Source organism: Erpetoichthys calabaricus, chromosome 12, assembly GCF_900747795.2.
Source record: "Erpetoichthys calabaricus chromosome 12, fErpCal1.3, whole genome shotgun sequence".
Lineage (NCBI taxonomy): Eukaryota > Metazoa > Chordata > Cladistia > Polypteriformes > Polypteridae > Erpetoichthys > Erpetoichthys calabaricus.
Window position 1 is genome coordinate 8490156 of NC_041405.2, and position 25361 is coordinate 8515516.

Genomic DNA, 25361 nt, shown 5'->3' on the forward strand with positions numbered 1-25361 from the left:
TCTTTCTTTCTTTCTTTCTTTCTTTCGCAGGAATGTGCTTGTTGTATGGGAGTTCTTTATTTTTGTTTGTGTTCCATTAGATATGTTAGTTATCCATCCATCCATTATCCAACCCACTATATCCTAACTACAGGTTCATGGGGGTCGGCTGTAGCCAGTCCCAGCCAACACAGGGTGCAAGGAGGGAAACAAACCCCGGGCAGGGCGCCAGCCCACCACAGTATGTTAGTTATTTTACTGCTTATTTTTCTAATAAAAAATTGATAGCCGGAAAACTTCATTTAGATGTCTGCAGTATTTACAAACTAAATCAGATGCAAGCCTCATTTAGTTTTTCATAGCAGTTACCCCAATGCAAAGAACAATGTAACTAAGAAACAGATAAAAGCAAGCCTACCTGGTAGTAGAAAAAGTAATATAATCCCTTTTTTCAGATTTTTCATCTTTTTTATATTCCACAGCAGTTAGAACAGAGGTGACAAAATCCAGTATTACAGTGAAAATAGGCAACTTGGCAGATACCGGGGACAACTATTCAGTGTTTGCTTTTTAAAGAGGCTGAAACTGAAACTGAAGTGTTTGAAATACAAATGTGCAAACGGGAGTGTCTTCATGACGTAAAGTGAATGAGAGTAAACACTTAATTATTTTCAACACCAGCCGAAATTACTCATGCAGTATAGAATAACCTGACGACCAGCGTCTTGAGATCACCGCCTCCTTTTACACTTTCTAATATAATTGTCCCATCTAGTTTTAGCCCTTAGGGAAAAAATAGTGCAGATTTTAGGAGTCAGAGATTTTTCGGTGTCATATTATACTTGGGCTCAATTATTGCTGGACAAAGTTCCATATAATGAACTTTACAGCAATTTACTGTTAATTCCTGTTAGAAAATGTCAATTATTATAGGTTTCTATAGTCACTACTGTAACGTGTAGAGAGTAGAGTGAAATTCTTACTTGCAGGTTAACTGGTCTCCTGTGTAGCAAAATAGTGGGCACCCTGGAGTTGTCTGTGCTCTGGCTATCAATGCATCTGACTGCTCTCGAGGGGCCACAGTCATAAAAATAAGAGGAGTAGCAGAACACCAGCACAAGAATTAAGTGAAAGCATCAAGCACTATTGTCCTTCTAAATCTGCTTATAAAGATTAAATTCCCGACTAACACAAGGAATGGCTCAGATCTATTTCCTCCTGCAGTACTTCACAAGCACATCTCCTGTTACAAGCAAAGTGTCATTTGGTTAGTCGTAGAAAGAGCAAAGAAAGGCTTTTGACCAGGAGATGACAATCCAAATAAGCACATAAGCAAAATGGTACTTTAAAAGACAGGCAATAGTTATATAAAATGTCAAACAACAAAAAAAACAACCTAATCACAGCTAAATATTCCTTTCCCTAACTAAATAATTTGCACATCTTCACCAAAGAGATTTGTGCTTAATCCAAATGGTTCGGAAGGCTTGGAAGCTACAGCATCGTATACAGCATGACTGCCATGATGACGTGGTTCACATGGTGACCAACAGCCATAGCGACTGTAAAAAGCGTGGTGGCATCCATGATAAAAGTCCATAAAATGGTGGAAGATGTCAAAAATATTAAAACCAAAATAAAAATGCTGCAATTTTTCGTAAGATTAGGATAATGAATTATAATCCTTGCTCCCTACGCTCTCCTTTTGTATTTTCTTATCTCTCTGTTAAACTTTTGTCTTCCCTTTGGCCAAACGTAACTTCAGTACTATCCTGGCTGGAAGGAGCTTTTAATCCTCACCTGGGAAATATTTCAGGGATGTCCCAGTAAACACTTCTCGGGTCCTTCCTGGGCTTGCTGTAATTTCTACATTTCCTATGTTTCATTAATTTTGGTCTCAGCTTGTTAAACTTGTTTTTTGACTTCCCCATTTCATTTTTCAGGTTTCGGGTTTTAATTAGTGTTACCAGACGTCTGGCAGATAGAGGATATGTCCTCCTTTTCGACGTTGTGTCCTCCGTCCAGCAGGCATTGCCTAAAAAGGTGAAAATGTCTGGCATTCACCAATCATTGACTTGACCGTGTTATTAGCTGAAATCGCACGCTATCATATATTCCCTGGGCTCAATGCTAACGTTAAAAGAGCGTTTTCCTTGATCAAAACAATGAGAACAAAAGAAAGAAATATACTGTCTGTTGACTCTGTCAGAGGAGTTCTTCTTACAGAGAGCAATTTTAAGAACGTTTCTTGTCCGGAGTACCATAAATGTGTTGTCGGGAACCATAATGTTCTGTGAAAAGTCGCCTCGTCTGAAAAATATGAAACTACATAGTTACACTGTAACTTTTAGTCTTGATGACTCGTTTTTTGACCTATCAGATTAGTTCCTTTTAAAGTTTTCATTGTAACACACAACTCACATCGTGTTTAGTGAATAGAACGGGACGCGTTCTCCTTTGTCCTCCTTAATGACCTTCTGTATCCTCCTTTGGGTTCGCAGGTCTGATAATCCTAGTTTTAGTATATAATATGTAGAAACTATTTCTATACTTTGACCTTTTTTTAATGCATGTCTCCATTTTGCAGCTCAGTACCCTTAACATTGCTAGAGTTTTTTTTTTTCACCTGAGGGTGTGTGGTGTTTGATTTCACTCCGGCAACGAGATAAAATTCATAGTCACCCAAGAAAAGATATCAAAAATAAACGCCAGCATTGCTGTACAAAATTTCCTCATGTCCTTACTATTAACTGTGCTGCATTTCTTTTATTGTTTCAGTCTGCGACTTAGTTGCAGCCTAGGACAGACTTGTGGTTATCAAACTTGGCTTGGTTATTTTGAAATATGGGCCACTTTTCTGATAAAATTCATAACATCGTTTGCCTCTGACAGCATGACAGAGACTGTCCTTGTAGTGTGCATAGCTGGGGTCGGGTAAAAAGGCAGGAAGTGGTTATAGATCCGGAGGTTTTATGTCATTTTATTGATACTGATAAGTATACAGTTGTTATTAAAATAGATAAACTAAAAAACAACTGTGTGACTCCTGACTGCAAGCTACCATTGGAAGAAAGCAAATTGTAGGCCCGGGACTTCATCTAGTGGAGTGGGGACTCGGCAGGCTCAGCATGACTCATGACCCCATTCAGGTCTTCCATTTGTTTGTAAGGGTTGCATTTCAATAACCTCAGCTGATTAGAAATACATTAGACATTTAAGGTATAACCCTGTTATCTGTCTGGAAGATCTTGACATAAATACAAATTTCCCTTGTGCATTTTGTAGCTGAATGATGTTGCAGGTTTTCTTTTTCATTTGGGTAGCAAATACCAGGAAAGTACTTTTAGAAAGGTGTTTCAGGTAGATCTGGCACTGCTGATTAAGCTTATCTCCATATCAGGGGCATTGTTAGCTTCAGTAATTATTGGGCCCTTAACCCCAATCCCCCCCTGACCCCCTGGTAATACCAGTAGTGCTACAAATATGTTACTTGGAAAGGTGGAGAAGGGGTTTGCTCTTGGGCTATTGGACAAGTGTTAGAATACATAATGGGATGAAGGGGTGTTGGGGGATGAAGGGGTGTTGGGAGGGTATCTCAAAAATCAGGGGCTAAAGCTCCAGAAGCCACCCCCTAATGACACCACTGCTCCATATATTCAGTTTTAATTTCCATTACTTGGAGCTATGTTATATGGTTTGGAGACGGTAGCACAGGAGACAGAGCTGGAGGTAGCAAAGTTAAAGGTGCTAAGATTTGCACTGGGTGTGACAAGGATGGACAGGATTAGAAATGAGGACATTAGAGGGTCAGCTCAGGTTGGACTGTTAGGAGGCAAAGTCAGAGAGGCGAGATTGCGTTGGTTTGGACATGTGCAGAGGAGAGATGAGGGGTATAATGAGAGAAGGATGCTAAGGATAGAGCTGCCAGGGAAGAGGAAAAGAGGAAGGCCTAAGAGGAGGTTTATGGATGTGGTGAGGGAGGACATGCAGGTGATGGGTGTAACAGAGCAAGATGCAGAGGACAGAAAGATAAGGAAGAAGATGATCCGCTGTAGCAACCCCTAACGGGAGCAACTGAAAGAAGAAGAATTTTCATTACTTGGGTGACACTGTGGTTTACACTATGATGTGCCAACATCTTGAAATGGAATCAATTGACTGCCAATTGGTCTGCAATTGAATAAAGGTCAGTTGAGTCTTGGGAGTCATGCTAGACCCACTCACTAGATAAGTGGTAGAACAGACAGGCGCTTGGGAAGCTGCTGACGATTCTGGACAATGATGCTCAGTACTTACAAGAAGTTACACACTGAGGCAGTTATGTTGCAAGGTCATTTCTATCACAGCAATCAGACTCTGTAATGAGTCACCAAATGGCCGAGGTGGTCTTATTCCTTTTGTGTTGAATGGTACTGAGCTGGTCTAGAAGATATCTTAACAGACAGTGACACAATGTCTCAATGACTGACACCATATACTGTGAAATTGTAACTGATAATTAAGTACAATTCCAATTAGTTTATACTTTGTACATATTTCCATTTTATTATTATACTTTTAGATAATTCTTGTTATACATGCTTTTGTGCTTTTTGTTTGTCTGACATTATTATTCTCATTATTTTGTTCTGTTTCACACCTTCCAGGCAGAAAAACCTTACTTACGCCTCCCGTACATACTCACACATCGAAATTTGGAAAGGTTTTGCTTTCCGAATAAATAATTTTATAGCTTTCAAGTCAAGTCAAGGATCTTTTATTGTTACTTCAGCCATATACAGTTAATGCAGTGTAAAGAGAAATGAAACAACATTCAACCAGGGCTACGGTGCTGCATAAAACACAGGACTACACATAACAACATAAAGTACACGTGTGCAGGCCAGTGCAAACACTGGAGGACAGTGCAAAGATGGACAGTGGTACAAACAAAGACAGTGCAGCACCCGCCAGTACACATGATATGATATCTATGGTTGAAGAAATTAGCAGGATGTGCCAAAATGTGACAATATATCAGTAGAAGGAACACATAAACATGACACTGGACGTAGGAAGGAGGTAACCATATAATAGCAAATATAAAGACATGATCTCATTGAGTGAGAAGGTGTATGTGTTTCGTCAGTCAAGTCCCTGAGTGTTTAGGAGTCGTATGGCTTGAGGGAAGAAACTGTTACACATTCTAGTACCTTTGTCTAGATGGCAGGAGGGTAAATAGTTTATGTGAGGGGTGCGTCGGGTCCTCCACAATACTGGTGGTGTGGTGTACATGTCCATAATGGAGGGGGAAGAGATTCCAATGATCTTTTCAGCTGTCCTCACTATTTTCTTCTGGAGTCTAGCCATCCAGACAGTGATGCAGCTGGTCATGGTGCTCTCTTCTGTAGAAGGTCAGTCAGCATGAGTGGTGGAAGATGGGGGTAAAAGTGAGTAATAAAAGGTCAGACATATCTTTCTTCAACAACAACAAATTCCAACCCTTTGTGGAAATCCTTAGAACCTTCTGGGTTTTTGCAAGAGGTGTTGGCGTTTCTAATCAGTGAGCCATGCCCATTACTCTTTCTCTTAATAGATTCTAACTTAGAAATGAGAGAAGATCATTAAGTCAATCATGCTCTAACTATCAGCAAATAAAACATCGCCTGCTAGTTGTTTACAGATTATACCACATCAGTGTCATCAAAACCTTGATATCAGTGATGTTTCATGATTGGGGCTTACAAAGAAATCAATACTCAACCTCGGCCTTCTCTATGGATCATTGCAAGGTCCAAATTCCATTCTCTTAAAACAAGGTCATTTGCCTTTACAAACAGCAAGGAATACGCGAGAACACGCATTACAGCAGTTCATTGGCAGATGACATCTGCACGTGCAATGCTCGATTCTTTACATATCATAGAACAGAAGCTGTAACTAATACATGACCTACAAATGACGGCACACTGCAAGACACCGATTGCAGCATGACAAAGTCAGACAACCCACCTCACTGGCAAATTGCGTCACAACCTTCCTTTTGTCACACCCCCTGAAATGCCATCTCACACCCCAGGTGAAGAACCCCTGGTTTGCTGCAACTCTCAATGAAGAAGAATCAGGAACATCTGATTAAGCTGTAGTGCTTCCTGATAAAAGAGATTAATCTTTTTACCATTGTGAAAATAGTAATGGAGACAACAGGATGAGGTTCAGTTGTGGTTTCTGAAGGGGAAGATTATACATCCTAACATAGTTTAAGAAGATTTCTATCTTACCACAAGCCAGAAGATTTCGGTGGATTGCCGACTTGCACTGTTTGCGCAGCATATGCTCCAGCCTTGCACACATTTCCTCTGCTCTGTACCATTTTATTACATAAATTAACATTTTGAACAGTAGGAAGTCTTTGACTGAAGTATACCGTCATAAGCAATATAACATCATTCTTTTGACATGGGTCTCTTAAGGAATTATACCATACCAGCCAAGGATATCAAAAAATGACATTCTAAGGTGGTGGTTTAAGCACCACAACTAGCAATTCTAAATTTGCCCCATGTGTACGTGCTGAGTATGCTCTATTATACAGTAGACTGACTCAGTTATGCTGCCAAGAAGACATGTCTTCTTAGCACACTAGCTGTTCTCATTTTGTCCTTTTTATACTGTTATTTATTCATTTTCTGTTATTTTGAGTTGCAATGTTATTAATTGTTTTGCTTTTTACCATTTGTCAATATTTATTTGCATGACAATTACATCATTCCACCACCAGGGCATAGACCTAGAATGGAGAAGTTACTGAAATGTGTGCAAGCAACCATTATGGTGTGGTTTGCCAAATACATGTAACAAGTAGGACCCACGGTAAGGACAGACAAGTGCAGCATCTGCTAGAGGACTGTCTAAGTCTCTCGTCTGTGGACAGCTGACTATTCGAGGACTGAAAAAATATATGAAATAAAATTATATAAAATACAGGTGCCCAAAGTGTTATGGACATTTGTAACCTGATATTCTATGTAAGTCAGAACTGGCACTGATGACAGTTTGTTAATGGAAATATGGGCAAAAATGCATAATGCTTTACTACTTAATTTAAAGAAGTATCTCAAAGGTTTGTAAATGAATTAATGATGGCACAGCAAGTCATCTGAAAAGCTACATAATGACTGATCTTCAACTGAGATGTGCTGTCTTTGCTGAGGGATCACTAAGAGTGTCACGTCCTCCTCCCAATGGCTACAGTAAACCCCTTTAGGCAGCATGGGTTGTACGTATATTTAGCCACTCAGCCAAGCCATTAACAAACCAAATTATGCTGTAACTGAGCTTATTGTGAGGTGCCACACATGCACACAAATGAATACATTTATTAAAAATGGTGACAAAAGCAGTAGTGTGCAGTAGAATTCCTAACTGGTAATGACAACTGCTTATTCATCCATGTCGGGACTTATTTGCACTATTCTTAGGTAATAAACAGAAGTCACCAGATGGTACATTTTTGAAATTCAGTTTAAAAAAAAATATTTGTGAATTTTTTGTGTTCCTTCATTTCTGAAGAATTGCCTTAACCCAAGACCTGCCTGTATAAAAATACTATATTGCTACCAATTTAAGACACATTTATCTTTAAAAAAACAGTTTCAGGGAAATCATATTGGTATATACAATAATTTCAAGTACATAAATACAGTCATATGAAAACGTTTGGGAACCCCTCTCAGCCTGCATAATAATTGACTCTCCTTTCAACCAAAGAAGATAACAGTGGTATGTCTTTCATTTCCTAGGAACATCTTATGAATACTGCAGTGTTTTCCGAACAAAGATTTTTAGTGACACAGTATTTAGTTGTATGAAATTAAATCAAATGTGAAAAACTGGCTGTGCACAAATGTGGGTCCCCTTGTCATTGTGCTGATTTGAATGCCTGTCACTGCTCAATGCTGATTACTTACAACACCAAATTCGTTGGATGAGCTCGTTAAGCCTTGAACTTCATAGTCAGGAGTGTCCAATCCTGAGATATAAAGGTATTTAAGGTGGTCAATTGCAAGTTGTGCTTCCTTCCCTTTGACTCTCCTCTGAAGAGTGACAGCATGGGATCCTCAAAGCAACTCTCAAAAGATCTGAAAACAAAGATTGTTGAGTCTCCTGGTTTAGGGGAAGGCTACAAAAAGCCATCTCAGAGGTTTAAACTGTCAGTTTCTGTAACTGTAAGGAATGGAATCAGGAAATGGGAGGCCACAGGCACAGTTGCTGTTAAACTCAGCAGGTCTGGAAGGCCAAGACAAATACAGGAGCAGCATATGTGCAGGATTGTGAGAATGGTGACAGACAACCCACAGATCACCTGCAAAGACCTGCAAGAACATCTTGCTGCAGATGGTGTATCTGTACATCGTTCTACAATTCAGTGCAATTTACATAAAGAACATCAGTATGGCAGGGTGATGAGAAAGAAGCCCTTTCTGCACTCACTCCACAAACAGAGTCGCTTGTTATATGCAAATACTCATTTAGACAAGCCAGATTCATTTTGGAATAAAGTGCTTTGGACTGATGAGACTAAAATTGAGTTATTTGGTCATAACAAAAAGCACTTTCCATGGTGGAAGAAGAACATGGCATTCCAACACAAACACCTGCTACCTACTGTCAAATTTGATGGAGGTTCCATCATGCTGTGGGGCTGTGTGGATAGTTCAGGGACTGGGGCCCTTGTTAAAGTCGAGGGTCGGATGAATTCAACCCAATATCAACAAATTCTTCAGGATAATGTTCAAGTATCAGTCACAAACTGATGCTGGAACACAAGCATCACATTTGGTTTGTCAAGTTTACAGTACAAATTTCATCAGCTTATATGCTAGAAATCCCACCACCATACCATGATGTGTAAACAATAAGACTGAAATGCCAGTATTGTTTCTCTTTTTTCAACAGACTTCTACTTAACAGACAACATCTGTTAGTTTAGAGGCCATTCGAGGTATATTACTGTATATGTAGACCTGCTTTTGCAAGGTGAACCTATAAATGCAGAACTGCTTTCCCATAAAACTGCCTTCTCTTCACCAGCCACCTGCAAACGGAGAATTGCTTGTTTACCCGGAAAGATGATTTCAAGACTTGTGGAGTGTGACAATTGAAATTCCTTAAATTTTACATTTGTAAACATATGAAAAAAGTGCTTCTTAAATAGGAAGCAATTTGGCATACAGTATAGGCAAACATTGGTGGTATCTGTAGTTGTAAATTCCTTTGCGATAGTGTTTACAGTGAAATGATGCTACACAAAATACGAGATGTTTCTTAGTGGTTTGCACTGCTGTCTCTCAGCACCAAAGTATCAGACTCAAATTCTGGCCTATGCACTCTCGCAACTGGGGTTTCATATTCTCTCTGTGTCTGTGAGGGATTTTCTCTGCCTTCCCTGAGTTTTTGCCCACATCCCAACGAACTGCATGTTAGGTAAGTTGACCCCCCAAATTCATCCAATATAAGTTACTTGAAGTTAAGGCTACTGGGAAAGACAAAGGTTAAACTGGACCTGGACGAGCGGGAGTTTGCATGTTCTCCCTGTGTCTGCGTGGGTTTCCTCTGGGTACTCCAGTTTCCTCCCACAGTCCAAAGACATGCAGGTTAGGTGCATTGGCGATCCTAAATTGTCCCTAGTGTATGCTTGGTGTATGTGTGTGTGTGTGTGTGTGTGTGTGTGTGTGTGCCTTGTGGTGGGCTGGCGCCCTGCCCGGGGTTTGTTTCTGCCTTACACCCTGTGTCGGCTGGGATTGGCTCTAGCTGACCCCCGTGACCCTGTATTCGGATATAGCGGGTTGGATAATTGATGGATGGATAAGCGGTTTAGAGAATGGGTGGATAGAAAACTTTAAAAAGTGTAATACATAACTGAGCATTCCCCCTATGCAGAATATTATCGGACATTGATATCCACTACTGATTAACGTATAGAAGATTGCTCTCTTGTTCCGATTTCATTGCTCAGATGTTTTCAGCAATCATTCTCCAGTGTTTACTTGATAGTTTATTTTGGAATACGGACTCTGAGAAGTTGGTTTTTAAACTTCTTTGCTTGAGTCTGGATATTCCGGTTTCTCCCAACATGCCAAAGACTTCTGTTCATGTTCAATTACAATGTACCAGAGGCTCTCTTTGTTGCACCAGACCCATATAATGAGCCAATGCTGAGCAGGGTAACAGTCCATCACAGGATGCCCACAATAATTTGCATACATAAAGTGGGTCAATTTAGAGTCGCCAAATAACTTAACATTATTGGAATGCGAGATGAAACCAGACTAAGCACACGGTGACACAGAGAGTAATGTTGCTGCTGTTTCTGTACAGCTCCTGGTTTCAACCTCAAGCCTGGATATTGTGGAGCTTGCATGTTCCAAAAAGTCCAGCAGGTTTCATAGACAAATAGGAGACATTTGTAAGCAGATGAACTTTAAAGGAGAAGGTAGCACCATGGCTAAGAGGGATGGAAAAGCAACAGTTGGCAGTCAAAAATGTCATAGAAACTCCTCGGAATGACTTCAGGCCTGCTTTTTCTTTCCTTTTTTTTGTTGTCTGGGTTGTTCAGCTGACTTTTCACTTGGAGATTTTATGTTCTTTTCACCGCTGCCTTGTACCCTTTTACCCTTTTTACCCTTTTGATTATTGCCTCTCTTCCTGAATCCTGTATCTTCATCTGTTGTGCCTTTCATTCTCTGTGATTTTTCTTTTCGACTCTCCAATTGGATGCCTCTATCCATTAAAGCTCTTCTGCGTCTTAAGACGTGCCCTCGCTCAGTGTCTGCATCAGAAGGGCTATGACCTGTGAGACAGAGACAAGTTTGTTAATTAGAGATGTTCAGCTTACTGTGGCAGTAGACATGGAGGCTAGAATAGAACGGAGAAAGAGAGAGGGGAAGAGTTTAGGAAATTCGACAAATGACGTAGGCCATCAGATATCTTGTGTTGCTCACAAGCTGTCCTAGTCGCTCACCCACCTCTCTTTTAACCTTGTGAACTTCAACTGTACAACAGAATTCACATAAACCCCTTTCTATGAAAATACTGCAACGGTCCCATTTTCCAAATTAAGTAGACACTTCTTCTTTAGTAGTAGGGTGTTGTACCACGTTAGCCTTTATGGATGCAATGAGAGGTCAACCAAGGTGATACCTTTTACAGGCTAACTGAATCAATTTCAATATGCAAGGTTTCGAGGCAACTCAGGCCCCTTCTTGCATATTGTAATCGGTTTAGTTTTTCCGATTAAAGGTGTCATCTTGCTTGGCTTCTCAGATGTTCCTTCTAATTTTCACCAGGATTAATAACGCCCTGCAAAAACTATCAGGGTAAAAAACAAGATTTATCCATACAGACAGTGTTCTTTGAAGAACGCAGGCTGATGGGAAAAAAATCTGAAAAAAATGATAATGAACAGATAGGAAAAGTTTCCTCGATGTCACTGTGAACCAAAATTGGGGTGTCTCGTATACTATGCAATTATATTCTACAGGATAGTGGTGAGTAGAGGTGCATTGTTTTAATGCAGGCTTGTCAAACTCACTACCATTGGTGGGCCGCTTCGACTGCCATACGTGCATCAGCGGGTCGCACTGTAACAAATACTATTATACAAAGTTACTGTAGATTTCTTTCCAATACTGAAAACTTTAAAAAATGTAAAAGGTGCTCGATGGTAAGTCTTGAGTGATGTGGGGTTTTGGTAGCTTTCATTAACGAAAACAATTACTCACAAAGGTAAGTGCTTCTGAACAGAGACAGTACTCTCGATGCCAACTTATGGATCTGCACATACGAGGGTGGCAGGTAAGCATATAAGCCTGGCACACCAACTTCGTTGTATTTTTCCTTCAAAATAGAATCTGACTGCAGTTCAATCAACTCCATTTGGATATTCTCAGGCGCATTCTCAACGTTGTAAGAGTAGGGTGACGTAAACAGCACAAAGTCCTGTTCGTGTGAACTGAAATCACGAAAACGCTCACTGAATTCATTACTCGGTAATTCAAGTTGGAAAACAAATCCTCCAAAAATCAAATTTTACTTTAGTAAGTTTACTTCAAAGTTTATATTGTAAAATAAGCCGATATGCAAAAAGCCCCCTGACCTACACTAATTTTACAAACTCAAAATCACAAAAATTTGTTAATAAACAACTCACCGACTTCTCGCGTCCACTTCATATCTTCAGCTGTTTGTTACAATACTAGCACAAAATTACATAAAACTAGAGCAGAAAAACGTGAAAATATGTGAGCTATTACTACTCGTGATGGTCAGTTCTGCCAAGTGGCCAGTCTCAGCATCCCAGCCAGTAGCCTAACACTTCAGTTGCGATGTCGTGGCTCATTAACTTTGGTCAAGGCTCATGGTGGTTTTGTGCAGTGTCATACCTAGGGTATCAAGGAGCTAACGCTGCAGCTGTAACTATACTAGCAGATGATGTTTCCAGTACCATAATGCCATGGGAAAACGCGTTTTTGTCAGAAGGCGGAAAGTAAGAAAAGTCAATAAATAACGCCCAAGATGCAGAATGATTCAATCAAAAATAATATTAATCATTTTGTACAAGTTTAGTGCTAACTAGGATCTGTCATGCGGGCTGCACAGATACCTGGGCCGCGTGTTTGACATGTCTGTTTTAATGCATTAAAGGAGTATTTTACAAAAATATCATGACTTGCACAGCAGGACGTCAGTTTCTAAACTGCTGTTTTTAGAGTCACGCAAGCTGAGCAATGAGGTACAAAGTCAGTCTGTGAATCTTTTCTGATTGCAGGGCACACACATGTCTTAAGAAGTGTGATTTTACATGCCAGCAGAGGGCACTGATGTGCTGATTAATCACTGAATGCGTTCACATACACATACAAAACTGGGATAAGGTGAGTAATCTAGTTAAGGCAGAAACCTGATTTCTTAATAACCTCCGTTTACATACACAGGTACACATCTGGAGTTCTCCTTTGGGAACCCGCTCCAACGTCATTAAACTCCACGAGAAAGACTTAAATGTCATCGTCGGCTGCTGTGAATCCAAAAACAAGCATTAATCCTGTAATCATTTTTTTTGTTTTTAATAAATATATTTAGTCCTTCATGTGTTGTGAAGTAAGTAACATCCATCCCCTTTGATTTGTGGTATGAATACTGCATCACCCATCCACACCATTTTAACATATCTATAGCAAATATCTGGATGAAAACTAAACTGACAATTTATTTATAAGTTTCTTTTACTGGATTGCACGCAGCACACTCTTTTCTGCTTGGCTGTGCAAGTGAGCTCTGTAAAGGAGTGGTGTAGCGATACGTGTGCTTCTTGCCTTACACCATATGCTGCTGTGATAATAATAACGCAGGTACAGGTATTTTTACTTCAATAAAAAAGTATTTCATTAGGTTACTCATTACTTAAAAAAAATAATTGGACTAAATGATGCAAATTACTTTTAACACGTTACCCCAACAGTGCTGCCTAGACTGTGCAGCTGAGTGTAGCCCTCTGTGTTCGGATCATTGTAATAAGTGTATATGTTTAAAATGTCACTATGCTCTGTACAAATATAATTTTATAAATCTACTTTTCTTTCGACTTGCATGCACAGCTAACACAAAGCCAGATTTAGCACAGGGGCTCATCATTTAGAACTGCTAGGCAAGCATTAGAAGACAAGACAGGGACAACTGCGAAATGGGCATTGTATACTATTTCTGTGTGTCAAAGTCAGCATGAAACTGTATCCTCTCATTGCTTTGTTTGGAATGGCTTGATTCACCTAAGTGGGGGCCTGCACATGAAGCAAGAGTATAAAGCCTTGGAACATTGCCCGGCACACCTTTGAAGGCGACGGACGGATGGGAGATAACGTCATCTGGTCTGGAAAATCCTTCCAACACAGCGATGGAAATGGCAGACTCTATACATTGGGCCCCCACTCTCGAATGTCTTGTTATGGCTTCCTTCATCTATTAAACCTTCATTAAAGAAATAAAGTTATTTCTCTGATTTCTTACCACCGTATCACTAAGGGAGGGGTATCGCCTTTTTATATTATATCTATATAGTTTTGGGCTATGTAACACGCTGCAATTAAAAAAAAGAACTCATTCCAACAAGGGAGCTAGCGCCCCTGCTGGATACAGTCATCAACATACATTTAGCGATTTCTGAAATATTGAGGCAGATGATCACAACCAGGAGAAGATATAATGTAATCGCTCAGGAAATTGATCTTGTGGACGCTTCCACCTATGATTGCTGAAAGAGTATGCAAAGCTAATCAGGCGAAGAGAGTGCAATGGATACACACAGAATACAAAATTATTAACTGTAACCCAGTTAAGGGTTTACATGGCCACATAACTGAGATACTCGTGGAGAAATCTTCCTGTGTTAACCTGATTACTCTATGGCATTTTAAAAAACAGGTTTCTGTGAATAATTGGGTTATTAAAGCATACATAAATGCACTGATTGTGTGCCTACAATAAAATAAATAACAAAACTATTGCAGTAAATACAGCCAAAGATTCACAAGTGTTTTCAGAGAATCAAATAAAGAATTATGAATCTTGATATCTCCTGGCAGTTTTCATAAGCTTTATATCACTGTCATTAAACACACAGCTGGCATCAGCCCATCCAGCTATCCACTTATTAAACTTTCTAGTATACAGTACTAGCTGTACCCCGTGGCTTTGCCCACATAGTAATGAAACAGGACAAACTTTAAAAATCAATAGACGTTGGCACTGTATCTGATCGTGTTCAGCTCTGATGGGAGAGTGTTCCCCATGTGGGGAGAAAAGTACATGACTGTGATATCTCTGGCAATCAGCAGCTACCCTCTAAAACACACGGACCTCTGATCTCTCTCTCAAAAACCGTCAAATGTTACTCCTTAACAATCTCTAGATGATAATGTCTACTGAACAAACGAGTATTACTAGCTAAGCGGAGGCAAGGTGCACTCCAACACATGGCAAGACGTAGACCAACTCGAACAGAGGCTGGCGAGTGAATGAGGAAGGCCCCCGTCCCCCTGCTCTCGGCCCACAGTCACTCTCTTGGATTTGTATAAATAAATACATCGGTACTGCAAGTGAACTCTGGTACTTACTGTAGCATGATGAGAGAAGTCACAAAATCAACTGGAAAGTTCAAGCAAATTATAGAAAACAACCTGATCTAAATCCGTTAAGTAATTCTCTCATGTAAAGTGGACAGACATACAGACAGAATGCACTTGGACCATAAAATTTTTAAAACTGTTTCTTAGCGAGCACCTATGGGACAAGGGTAACCTACATTCTAATTTCCAAGTCCTCATAGTTCGGGAGATTTCGTGATGAGCGAGTCAGTGGGATTTGGCTTTTATATATATAAAAGATTAAAAGAGTGACAGGAAGCTGAAGTCTACCTGGGTATCTTGGATGTGGCCCTAGTCTATCAAATAAATATACACCTAAGCTCAGATCAGGTCAGGTTTGGTTTCATGCACTGGTACATGTCTCCATAATGAAACTGAAAAACAAATGTGATTTTGGCAGATGTGCTGTTCACTTTATTATCATGACACGATGAATCAGGACATGTGCCATTTTATTGCATAATGATAGCTGATAACAAGTTGTTCTTTTCAGTTCCCACAAACAAGCCAAAACTAGTAAGTCATACAGACGTTTAGTGGAAATCACATGACACAAGCTTATACTGCTTACTCTGGACGCTTTCCAACACTGTATATGTGTACATTTATAAATAAATTTAAAAATAGTGTTTTGAGACAATGTTTATCCTGAGAAGGCACAATAAGATAAGATTCATTGTATCTCATTACTTCCTTTTCATATTGCAATAAAAAAATAACCTTTGACACTGAGTGTAAGAGCCAATCTTAGAAAGAAAAACCTTTGACTTAAACTCATATTAGTTTTTGCTTAATCTGAATAGAATATTGTTTTCTTTCATAGTTATAGACAATGGTATAGTCTTTCACTCCCTGTAAGTTAAGAGATAGAACTTTCTTGCTATAACTGAGATACAGTGTGTTAATATAGTCAGTTGTTATTTAGAATACATCCCAGTGCACAGGGACCTAAAAGACCCATTTTCAGCATAGAAATGGGATAGCCATGACATTTTCTGACCGTTATTAAATGGTTCAGAAATGTTTAGAAGTGATTTTGTAACAATTAGAAACAAGATTTATAAGCTTTAAACAGAACTTGTCTTAAACAAGAACTTTCCTCATTTTTGCTATTTCAATTTCCTCTTTTTTGTGTGAAATGTTTTACTTTGAATTTTTATTAAAGCTTTTAAAAATGAAGATATTTTGTCTGTGGAATCATTTCGACGCATCAGGCTTTTGCTGAATCCCATTTACAAGCTGGAGCTGTTGAACTTTGGTAATTTTGGGTAAATGCAGCTACACTGAGGCTCCAAGCACCATCCATTTGTACAATTTATAAACAGTTTGCAGTAGATTGTTTATGGACATCAAGGGTCCTGGTAGTCAGAGACCCTCTAGCTCTGGCCCCACTGTCTCAATCCATAATCCATACTTGTAAGCAACCATTAAAATAAATCAGCCTATTATTTCACATACCGTCTGTTGATCATCATTTGTTAATTGATCCCAGTTTCTGTGATTAAATGTAACAGGATTATCAAATTCATGGCTGATTTATGCATTTATTTTTCAAAAAAGTAACATCAAAACCACTCTACTTTTCTTTTTCTTAAACAAATTACAACATCACACCAAGATAGGTCAGTTCTTAGTGCTGCTATTTCAACAAACCCAGCAGTTCTGCCTGAAAATGATCTGGAGATGAAACGTTGTTAAAACCAGAAAGCCTAATCTCTAACCAGAAATCAGAAGTCAGAAGGAAAACAGTAAGCAGTTGGAAGCCACAAATTCAAGAAGGAAATATGCACTACGTTTGATTGTGTTTTTATCCAAATCACAGATACAGAATGAATCTTTGTTCCAGATTTAAAGGGTCAAATCGATGACATAAGGCGCGGTTCTAACCAAAATAATGTTCCATGGCACTGGTAATGGGGATCATAACAAGGTGGCACCCAATTACAAAATATAATAATGTTGCAGCATCGTGAATTAATTAATCATTATATTCAGGAAACATTATAATGAAAGGAAACCACGCAGAAAAGTTCTAGAGAAAAAGCAAACCATATTTCAATTTAGATTTTTCTTCTAAATAATGTATTTTAATTAAAAAATTCTCAAAGTGGGCAAATCATTATGCCTACATCCTGGGCTGAGATCTTGAGCCCGGATGTTGCCCGTGTAAATTTTGTACATTTTCCCCATGTCAGTGTGGCTATTCCTTCCATATCCTGAAAGACGAGGGGGCTCCGCCCCCTGCTCGCTTCGCTCGCCTACCCCCGGTGTTTTGAACCCATGCCCGCTGGGCAGCCACATGTGAGGATGACTCACGTTTAATACGGAGCGTTCGCCCGTGTCACTCTGGGGCCCCCCACTGTTAATACGGAGCTCCGTCCGTACTATTATGCGGTGCATTGTGGACTACTGCGGACCCAGTAGTGTTCCCCATTTCAGTTTGTATCTTGGTCAGTGGAGCTTTTGTTTTTGAAGCTTTTGAATTCCGGTCTTCATTATCTGTAACCTGCTGTCCATGTGTTTGGCCCCCTCGTTTAACCTGTTTATGACGTTTTACTTTGCTTTCTACTCGGTCTTTCATTTCTGATCTTGCTTTATTCTGCTCTTGTTTCAATGACACCTTGTCCGTGGTGAATATATTTTCCCTTTTTCGAGTAATAATTTTCATTTGTTTGCGATACTGTGATGTTTATCATACTGTTAATAATGCATCACTGTAATGTGATTCAGCTACACTGTATAGTTTGGACGTGTGAGGATGATGTATGTTTAATACGGAGCGTTTGCCCGTGTCACTCTGGGTCTCCCCACTGTTACTACGAAGCTCTTTCCGAACTATTACGCGGTGCATTGTGGAGCACTGCGGACTCTGTAGTGTTTCCCGTTTCACTTCGTATCTCGTTTAGTCGAGCGCTTTCTTTTTGGAGCAGCGCCTGCCTGGTCTGCGGCATTTCAGACGCACGTTGTAGGCACCTGCGTTTTGTGTGGCGCCTGCGCACGTGTGTAGTCTCTCCCGTTTCACTCTGGGGGGGCTTTGTGTGGCACTTGCGCACTATGTCTTTTGCGTCCACGGGCAGGTCCCTGCGTCCATATCCAGTTTACCATTCTCGTTTAGTAATATGGATGTGCAGTTCAGGGTGAAGGCGATTCTTAAGTGACCTCACTACAAATGGGTGCGTGCCAGACGTTTCCCACAATGGACTGGTGTCTGGTATCTGGTATCTCAAAGAGGTTCTTCTGTGATGACGGAACTGCAGTATACAAACACAGAGAATGGTAAGCCCTACAATAATAGAAATCTGAGGCCTTAAAAACAAATAAAAAAGTATTTTAAACGGTTTAAAAACTTCAGTACTTACATGCTGCATAAATTCTCCAAAACAGAAGAGCAAAGATCAGCAGGATAGGAATGAGAACCCATAAGATATTTTGGGTCTGAGGTATATCTGCATCTATTCAGAAGAAATACAATTATTAAATCATTTTTATGGCCTTTCTTTTTTCAGTATGTGGTTGTAGAAATTGCAGCTTATTCTGGCAAATTATGGCCATCAGGGAAGAACCAACACTGGACTGGACTTCAGTTTGTCATGCACCAACCTTCCTTTCAAGCCCTCACTCCTCGAATCATACTGTATGAGGCCAATAAACGTGACTGTAAAGTATAAGGGATTTAAAATCAAATGTGTTTGAATTCGTGATTGGGAAAGTGTTACTGGCAAAAGGGGCAGCACCCAGGTGACAAAAGAACGAACACGGACCACCAAGGTCCACTTGCTGACCTTCACATTTGCAGCAAGTCTACATTTCACTAAAGCTGTGTGGGAAAAAATAGAGGCTGTACAAGAACGTAGTCATTATCACACTTTGTGCTCTAGAAGTGAAACCTCCTGGGAGACCAGAACAAAGAAAGGATAAGTGGCACCTCGAACGACTGTAAGGAGCAAAAGAATTTGTGTGGAGCTGAATCTTTGTTTCCATACATGAACTTGTGCCATTGACAGAAGAAGAAATGCATTTACTTTGTGTTTGGAAACATCTTCATTCATTAATTCTGCATGCATCAGCCTGTCATTTAGTATTTAAACCGAGATCTCTAGTTCAAAAAATAAAATCATCAGACTGCTTGACATATTCTAGTAGTATGAGTAGCACTTTCTCAGTTATGAAGACAATCTTGGTGACTGCAATCCTAAAGATGCGTTGGAGACAGAAATGAAACATCAGTCCATGACACTTGAAGAGTATACTGTATATACTCAGTCTCTTCTTCAGGAATCAAGATACATGGTGGTTGTCAGATACTGTTTTGGGTGGGAGCAGATGGAGTTGGGAAGTAGCATCCTGTGTAGTGAGCTCTTTCTCTGGAGAAAACAAAGTGTGACCACCAGAGGGCACACCAGCACATCTCCCACTGTTGAATAAAGCCTGTGCTATGCTGGGACTTGTGCCTGTGGCTGTTGTGTCAGGTGTTTGGGGAGCTGCGTGCCCCTGGTGGTCACAACGCAAAAGTGCAATTGATGCTTTAGGGAGCAGTGCTACTTATTTTCCTCCCCAAAATACTTCAAAGCCACCAAAAAAAAACATCTTGTTTAATAGAGTGTTGTGTTTCACAATGACAAAACAAATTTTAGTGGCCGTTTCGTGAAGATGTATGCAAATCAAAACTTGCAGGTTTTGCTCATCACTACTTGAAAGAAATCAGAGGTGGATTCTCCAGAACAGTTGGTAGGCCACCAGGGTTGCTGCTTCTAACTCTGGCAAATAATAAGACATTGAATGACTCGCAATAGAGCAAGGGCCTCACTTATGAGAATGTGTGTAGAATGATCCTAAACATTAGCATGCAATAATTTCCTAAAGTTTTCCAAAGAATGATTTATAAAACGTCTGTACGCACAAACAAATTTCACTACATCCTTCCCATTTACTGTACATCCTGTTTATAAATAACACATCGTGTTACAATTGTGAACACTTGAATAAGCACATTATCGCCACCCACAAAAAAGTCCATAAATATCCACATAATATAGGATTCAATATTATATAAACTGAGCAAAATCACCAAGATTTTGAAACTGAAATTGTAAATGAGAAGGAAGCTAGTCTAAATGTTTACAGAATGTTGATGTTTGCTAATTTATGGAAGGTGCTCATATGACAAACTGTGTACAGTCTGTTTTACCAATCACTCTTACATCAGAAAAGATTTTAAAGGAACATTACCAAGTGGAGAGGATCTCAGTATTAGAGAATCAGCTACACTCACTGAACACATTCTTAGGAATGCCTGTACATCTACGTATTCATGCAAGTATCTAATCAACCAATCGCGTGGCATCAGTGCAATACCTAAAATCCTGCAGATACAAGTCAGGAGCATTACGCAATGTTCACCTCTAACAACAGGATGGGGGAAAAATGTGACTTCAGTAATTTCAACCATGGTGTGATTGTTAGTGCCAGACGAGCTGGTTTGAGAGTTTCAGTAACTGCTGATTTCCTAAGGTTTTCAGCACGAAAAATTTAACAATATCCAGTAAGATTCAGTTCTGTGGACAGAAAAGCCTTGTTGATGTGGGTGATCAGAGAAACATGGCCAAGCTGGTTTGGGCTGAGAGAAAGGCTATGGTAACTCACATAACCACTCTGTTCAACCGTGGTGAGCAGAAAAACTTCCTAGAATGCACGACACTTCAAATCTTGACGTGGATGGGCTACAACAGCTGAAGACCACATCATGTTTTATTTCTGTCAGCCAAGAACACAAAGCTGAGGCTGCAGTGGGCACAGGCTCACCAAACTGGACAGTTGAAGACTGGAAAATCATAGCCTGGTCTAATGAATCTTGACTGCTACCGAGTTACATGGATTGTTGGGTCAGAATTTGGCACTGATGGCTTTATATCAACAATCTAGGCTGCTGGTGGTGGTTGTAATGGTGTGGGGAATTTTTCTTGGCACACTTGAGCCTGTTAATACCAATCATTCATCACTTGAATGCCACAGCCTATCTGAGTGTTGTTGCTGGCCATCACTTTACAGTTACAATCTACTGTTTTTCTAATGGCTACTTCCAGCATGATAATATGCCATGCCACAAAGCAAAAGTGACTGGTTTCATGGACATGACAATGCATTCAGGGTTCTTCAGTGGCCTTCCCAGTCATTGGATTTAAATCCAATAGAACATTTGTGGGATGTGGTAGAACATGACATTCACAGCCGACAAATCTAAAGAAACTGCGTGATGCAATCATGACAACGTGGAGCAGAATCTCAAAGGATTGTTTCCAGCATCTCTTGGAATCTGTGTAATGAAGATTTGAGGCTGTTTGGAGAGCAAAATGAGACCCTACCCAGAATCAGTAGTGTAGTCCTAAGAATTTGCTCAGTGAGTGTATTTCTCATATCTCTGCTACTGTTCCTTGCCACTGCAGAATGAGATTGCAGATTTTCAATAATAACCTTCAGTCAGCAGTGTGCAACTCTTACCTTGTGCAATAAAAGTGACAAATTCAATAAATGGCTGGCTGAGCCCTTCCACTTTTGCTTCACATGTGAAGTTCACTTGATCTTCTGCACTGGACAGCATGATAACCATGTTGCTTGCACACTCCTGCATACTTTCACACTCTGATTCATTAAACACTGTGCCATTTTGCTTCCAGCTCACAGTCACCTTATTGAAATGGCAGCCGCCCACCATACATGTGACATTCCTCTTTTTGTTCCTCAGCAGAGTTCTGTGTGACACTGACAGTGATGGGCCTGCGAGAAACAGAAATGGAGAAATGATGGTGGGCTTATGATCCTATGGGTGTTTTTAATAGCTTTAAAAGAAATCCCTGATCTGCCTACGTGCCACTGGTGAATAATAACAGAATTAGATAAGAACTTAATATATTTAGCCAACCAGGCACTTTTTTTATCTGCAATGACCTGTGACCTTCACAGCAGACAAGCTTCTTTCTATAAGCTTTTTACTACATATACATACATATATATATATATATATATATATATATATATATATATATATATACATATATACATACATTCAGATAGATAGTATTAACATTAGGCTGGATTATATTTATTTTTGGACCTCAGATGTTTCAGATGTATAATGCCTGAAGGAAGAGGCAAATGCTTCTGTATAAAAAGACCAGGAGAAGAGACAAGTTTGTTAAGTTAAGCTAAAGTTTAAACCCAAAAATCAGCCCGGTCTTTCACCAAAACCCAAACATCAAAAAATGTATATTTATAGTTATATAGTTAGAGTTATTGTTAATTATAGAACAATGAAACTCATAAGTCTGTTATTTTTAGGTCAAAAGCAAAGTACAGCACACAGCATGAAGTAAGTGAGCGCTTTGAGTAGAGAGAAAAGCATTATATTAATGTAAATAATAATAATAATAATATAATAATACCACCATCACCATTGAAAACAAAACAATTCCATATTACAGTCAGTTCTCTTCATTTTGATAGTCAAATTGGCTAATTTGGCTGAACTTGTTTTTCGATCTCTGAGTTTACTGAAACTTGTATTGGAACTTGCCTTTTAACAACTCCTTTTTGCACTTTTGAACACCCTTTGTTATTCATTTATGTTTAAATAAATATACTTTAAATGTATAAAGAATATTTTTTTTCCTTTTGGATTTTTGCTAGGTTTCTTGTGAGGCATTTTGCTCTAGTTTTGAACATTTACTATATGATTTGGAACTATAAAGCCAGTTCTCCCCCTTTTTTAGGCCTATTGCAGCATAAAGCCTGCTGTTATAGTTGGGATTAAGCTGGACTGGGCGAGAATCTTCTGGGTTGGCCAGTATCAGTCCTGACCTGCATATGTAGCTTCTTTTTGAGGGCTCACCCCCATTTTGTCCTGTTTATGTCATTAATAAAATGATGGTGGCCAATAGAAAACAATAAAGTGGTGTGGAGATACATACAAATTATTAAACTAGTTCAACATTAAACTGAAAATACAAACTTAATACGAAATTCAAATTCCCCAATCTTTAAAAACCCCAAACACAAAACAAAATAGAGAAAATATGCACAATTGAACAAGGGAATAATCAATGAATTTACCCTGGTCATAAACAGTCCGCTCATTTTTAGTTACCACTTGTTCTTATCAAATAGAATTCAGATATCAAGCCAATCGAATGTTCCTGAACAGGAGAGCTGCACAACAACCCAGCCAATCAGTTTAGGGGATTGGAAAGGAGCAGCCAGCCTTCAGAATCTCTGTCAGGTCTCTTCATTGGGCAGAGGAGGCCTTATGGGCCAAACTAAATGGAGCAAGCCCCTCTGTGTCCTAAAATTCTCAAAGACAGTGCAGCGTAAATGGCGATTCCAAATTGGAATTGTGTCAGTCAAACTGTAGGTGTAATATTGAGTGGTCTATCACAGTCAGCATTGTTTGTGGTGCAAAATGACATGTCAGGTTTAGACCAAAGACATGTGGGGCAACCTCAGCTCATATCATCTTCCTGTGCCAATAGTTAAGACGGCCTGCTTGGCTAACAGTTTATTCTTATACTAGCTGTCTAAGCCCCGTGCTGTAAAAAGCCCAGGCTCCTAGAAACCATTGAAATCATCAGAAAAAAAATTGAAATGTAGAGTCAGCAGTTTCGTTTTGTGGACGTGCTCGTCCCCCTTGTCTATAAACGGTTAAGCAATTTTCTCTTGTTTGTCTTTCCTCGGTGGTTTTACTTTGGCGATGGAGTTGCTTTCTTTCAACTTCATGCTGTAGCCTCGTACTTTTTTCTTCTTCTGACTCATTAATTTGGGGCCCGGCTCTTTGAGCTTCATGGTGTAGCCTTGCACTTCTAGGCCGTACAGACAGACAGACAGACACACACACACACTTCCACGCATAGACGTTTATATATATAAGATAGGAGTTTTACAAAGGAGAAGCTCAGAGTTCTTACATTGATTTAGAAATATAGTACAACACCATAAAGATACAGAACCATACAACCTTTACATCCTGTACATATACACACACGTGTCTAGTTAAACATTCTAGAATACAAAAATCAATCAATTCTGAAACATTTTAAAAAAGGTTTAAAGAATAAATTTGACTTGGCAAATTTGACAGCACAGCTGTCAGAAAATACAGAAATTATTTTGTTTTTAGAAATTTGGATGATCCTCTAGTCATACGGAGAGTTTAAATACTGTCGCGTTTACAGATGTCAAAAAAGCATGACTGCTGGTAAAGCACCCTAGCAACTTGTGATTGCATCTTGACAACAAGAGTAAATATTATCATGGCAAAACTGCAAATGATACCTTACTAATTAATTTTAGAAGTCAGTGGACCATTAATACACTATATCAAATTTAATCCTATATTTAAAGCTGATTGTGTGTTTGTGTATCAGGCATGCAAATCTACAACACTGAACCTCTCTCTCTGCCAAATTAAGCATACATTTCCCATTCGTACATTGGAAGACCACAGGCTGTGTTTTATACTAAAATTTAAATGGTAGCTTGTCTTCCAGGCAGTGCTGGTTGCCACCACCACCGTGGACAGCACTGGGTACCCCTACTCATACAGTGCATACTGTACATGTAAGGCTATATGGATGTGTGAGTGAGCTGTAGGTTCTGTGGCGTTCTTCCTCTTCATTTGGATGCTCCCGTTAGGGGTCGCCACAGTGGATCATCTTCTTCCATATCTTTCTGTTCTATGTATCTTGTTCTGTTAGGTTCTGTAGTATCAAGTACAGACTTTTATCAAATTAACCAAAGTAAAGGAAGCACTAGTAAAATGAACCTTACATCGATGAAATTAAGCTTTTAATGATCTGTGCTCCCATTTTCACTTGTAAAAAAATAAAGAGAACTAAAAGTATTTCCTTTGATCAGAACATTTGCTGTATAAAGTGAAGAATAAAGATATTAGTGACTTTGCTATCTTAATGGGTGCTGGTGATGTGTTTTATGACTGTGATGAATGTTTGTAAGCCTCCAAAGTGTCTTGAATTGTCTCCATTTCTTTTGCTCAAGTGTTCATTCTGAGAAGACTTGAATATCCTGATTCAATCAGAAAGAAACAACAAAAAAAAATCTACACTTCATACAGCTGACTGCTCTTACAATTATGATCCCAGAGCACTTTACCAAGGTGACACAATACATATTTGTCTTATAGCATACAAAGTC

At 39.4% G+C, this 25361-nt stretch overlaps 2 protein-coding genes across 3 annotated transcripts in view; both read right to left on the minus strand.

Moving 5' to 3' along the window:
* The window catches only part of LOC114662264 (tapasin-related protein-like), a 24028-nt gene extending 18676 nt beyond the window's left edge, over positions 1-5352 (minus strand). Inside the window, exon 1 of the mRNA XM_051934896.1 lies at positions 5172-5352. Within this exon, the coding sequence (XP_051790856.1) occupies positions 5172-5352 (181 nt within the window). The remainder of the gene's footprint in view (positions 1-5171) is intronic.
* LOC114661810 (tyrosine-protein phosphatase non-receptor type substrate 1-like) overlaps positions 4720-25361 on the minus strand; it is a 34485-nt gene continuing 13843 nt past the window's right edge. The window contains exons 4-6 of one of the 2 annotated variants that reach the window (XM_028815013.2): positions 21660-21935; positions 18521-18613; positions 4720-10810 (exon numbers count right to left, since the gene is read on the minus strand). In XM_028815013.2, the coding sequence (XP_028670846.1) occupies positions 10530-10810; positions 18521-18613; positions 21660-21935 (650 nt within the window). In that variant the 3' untranslated portion in view covers positions 4720-10529. The remainder of the gene's footprint in view (positions 10811-18520; positions 18614-21659; positions 21936-25361) is intronic. The other variant, XM_051934712.1, reaches the window with a different exon arrangement.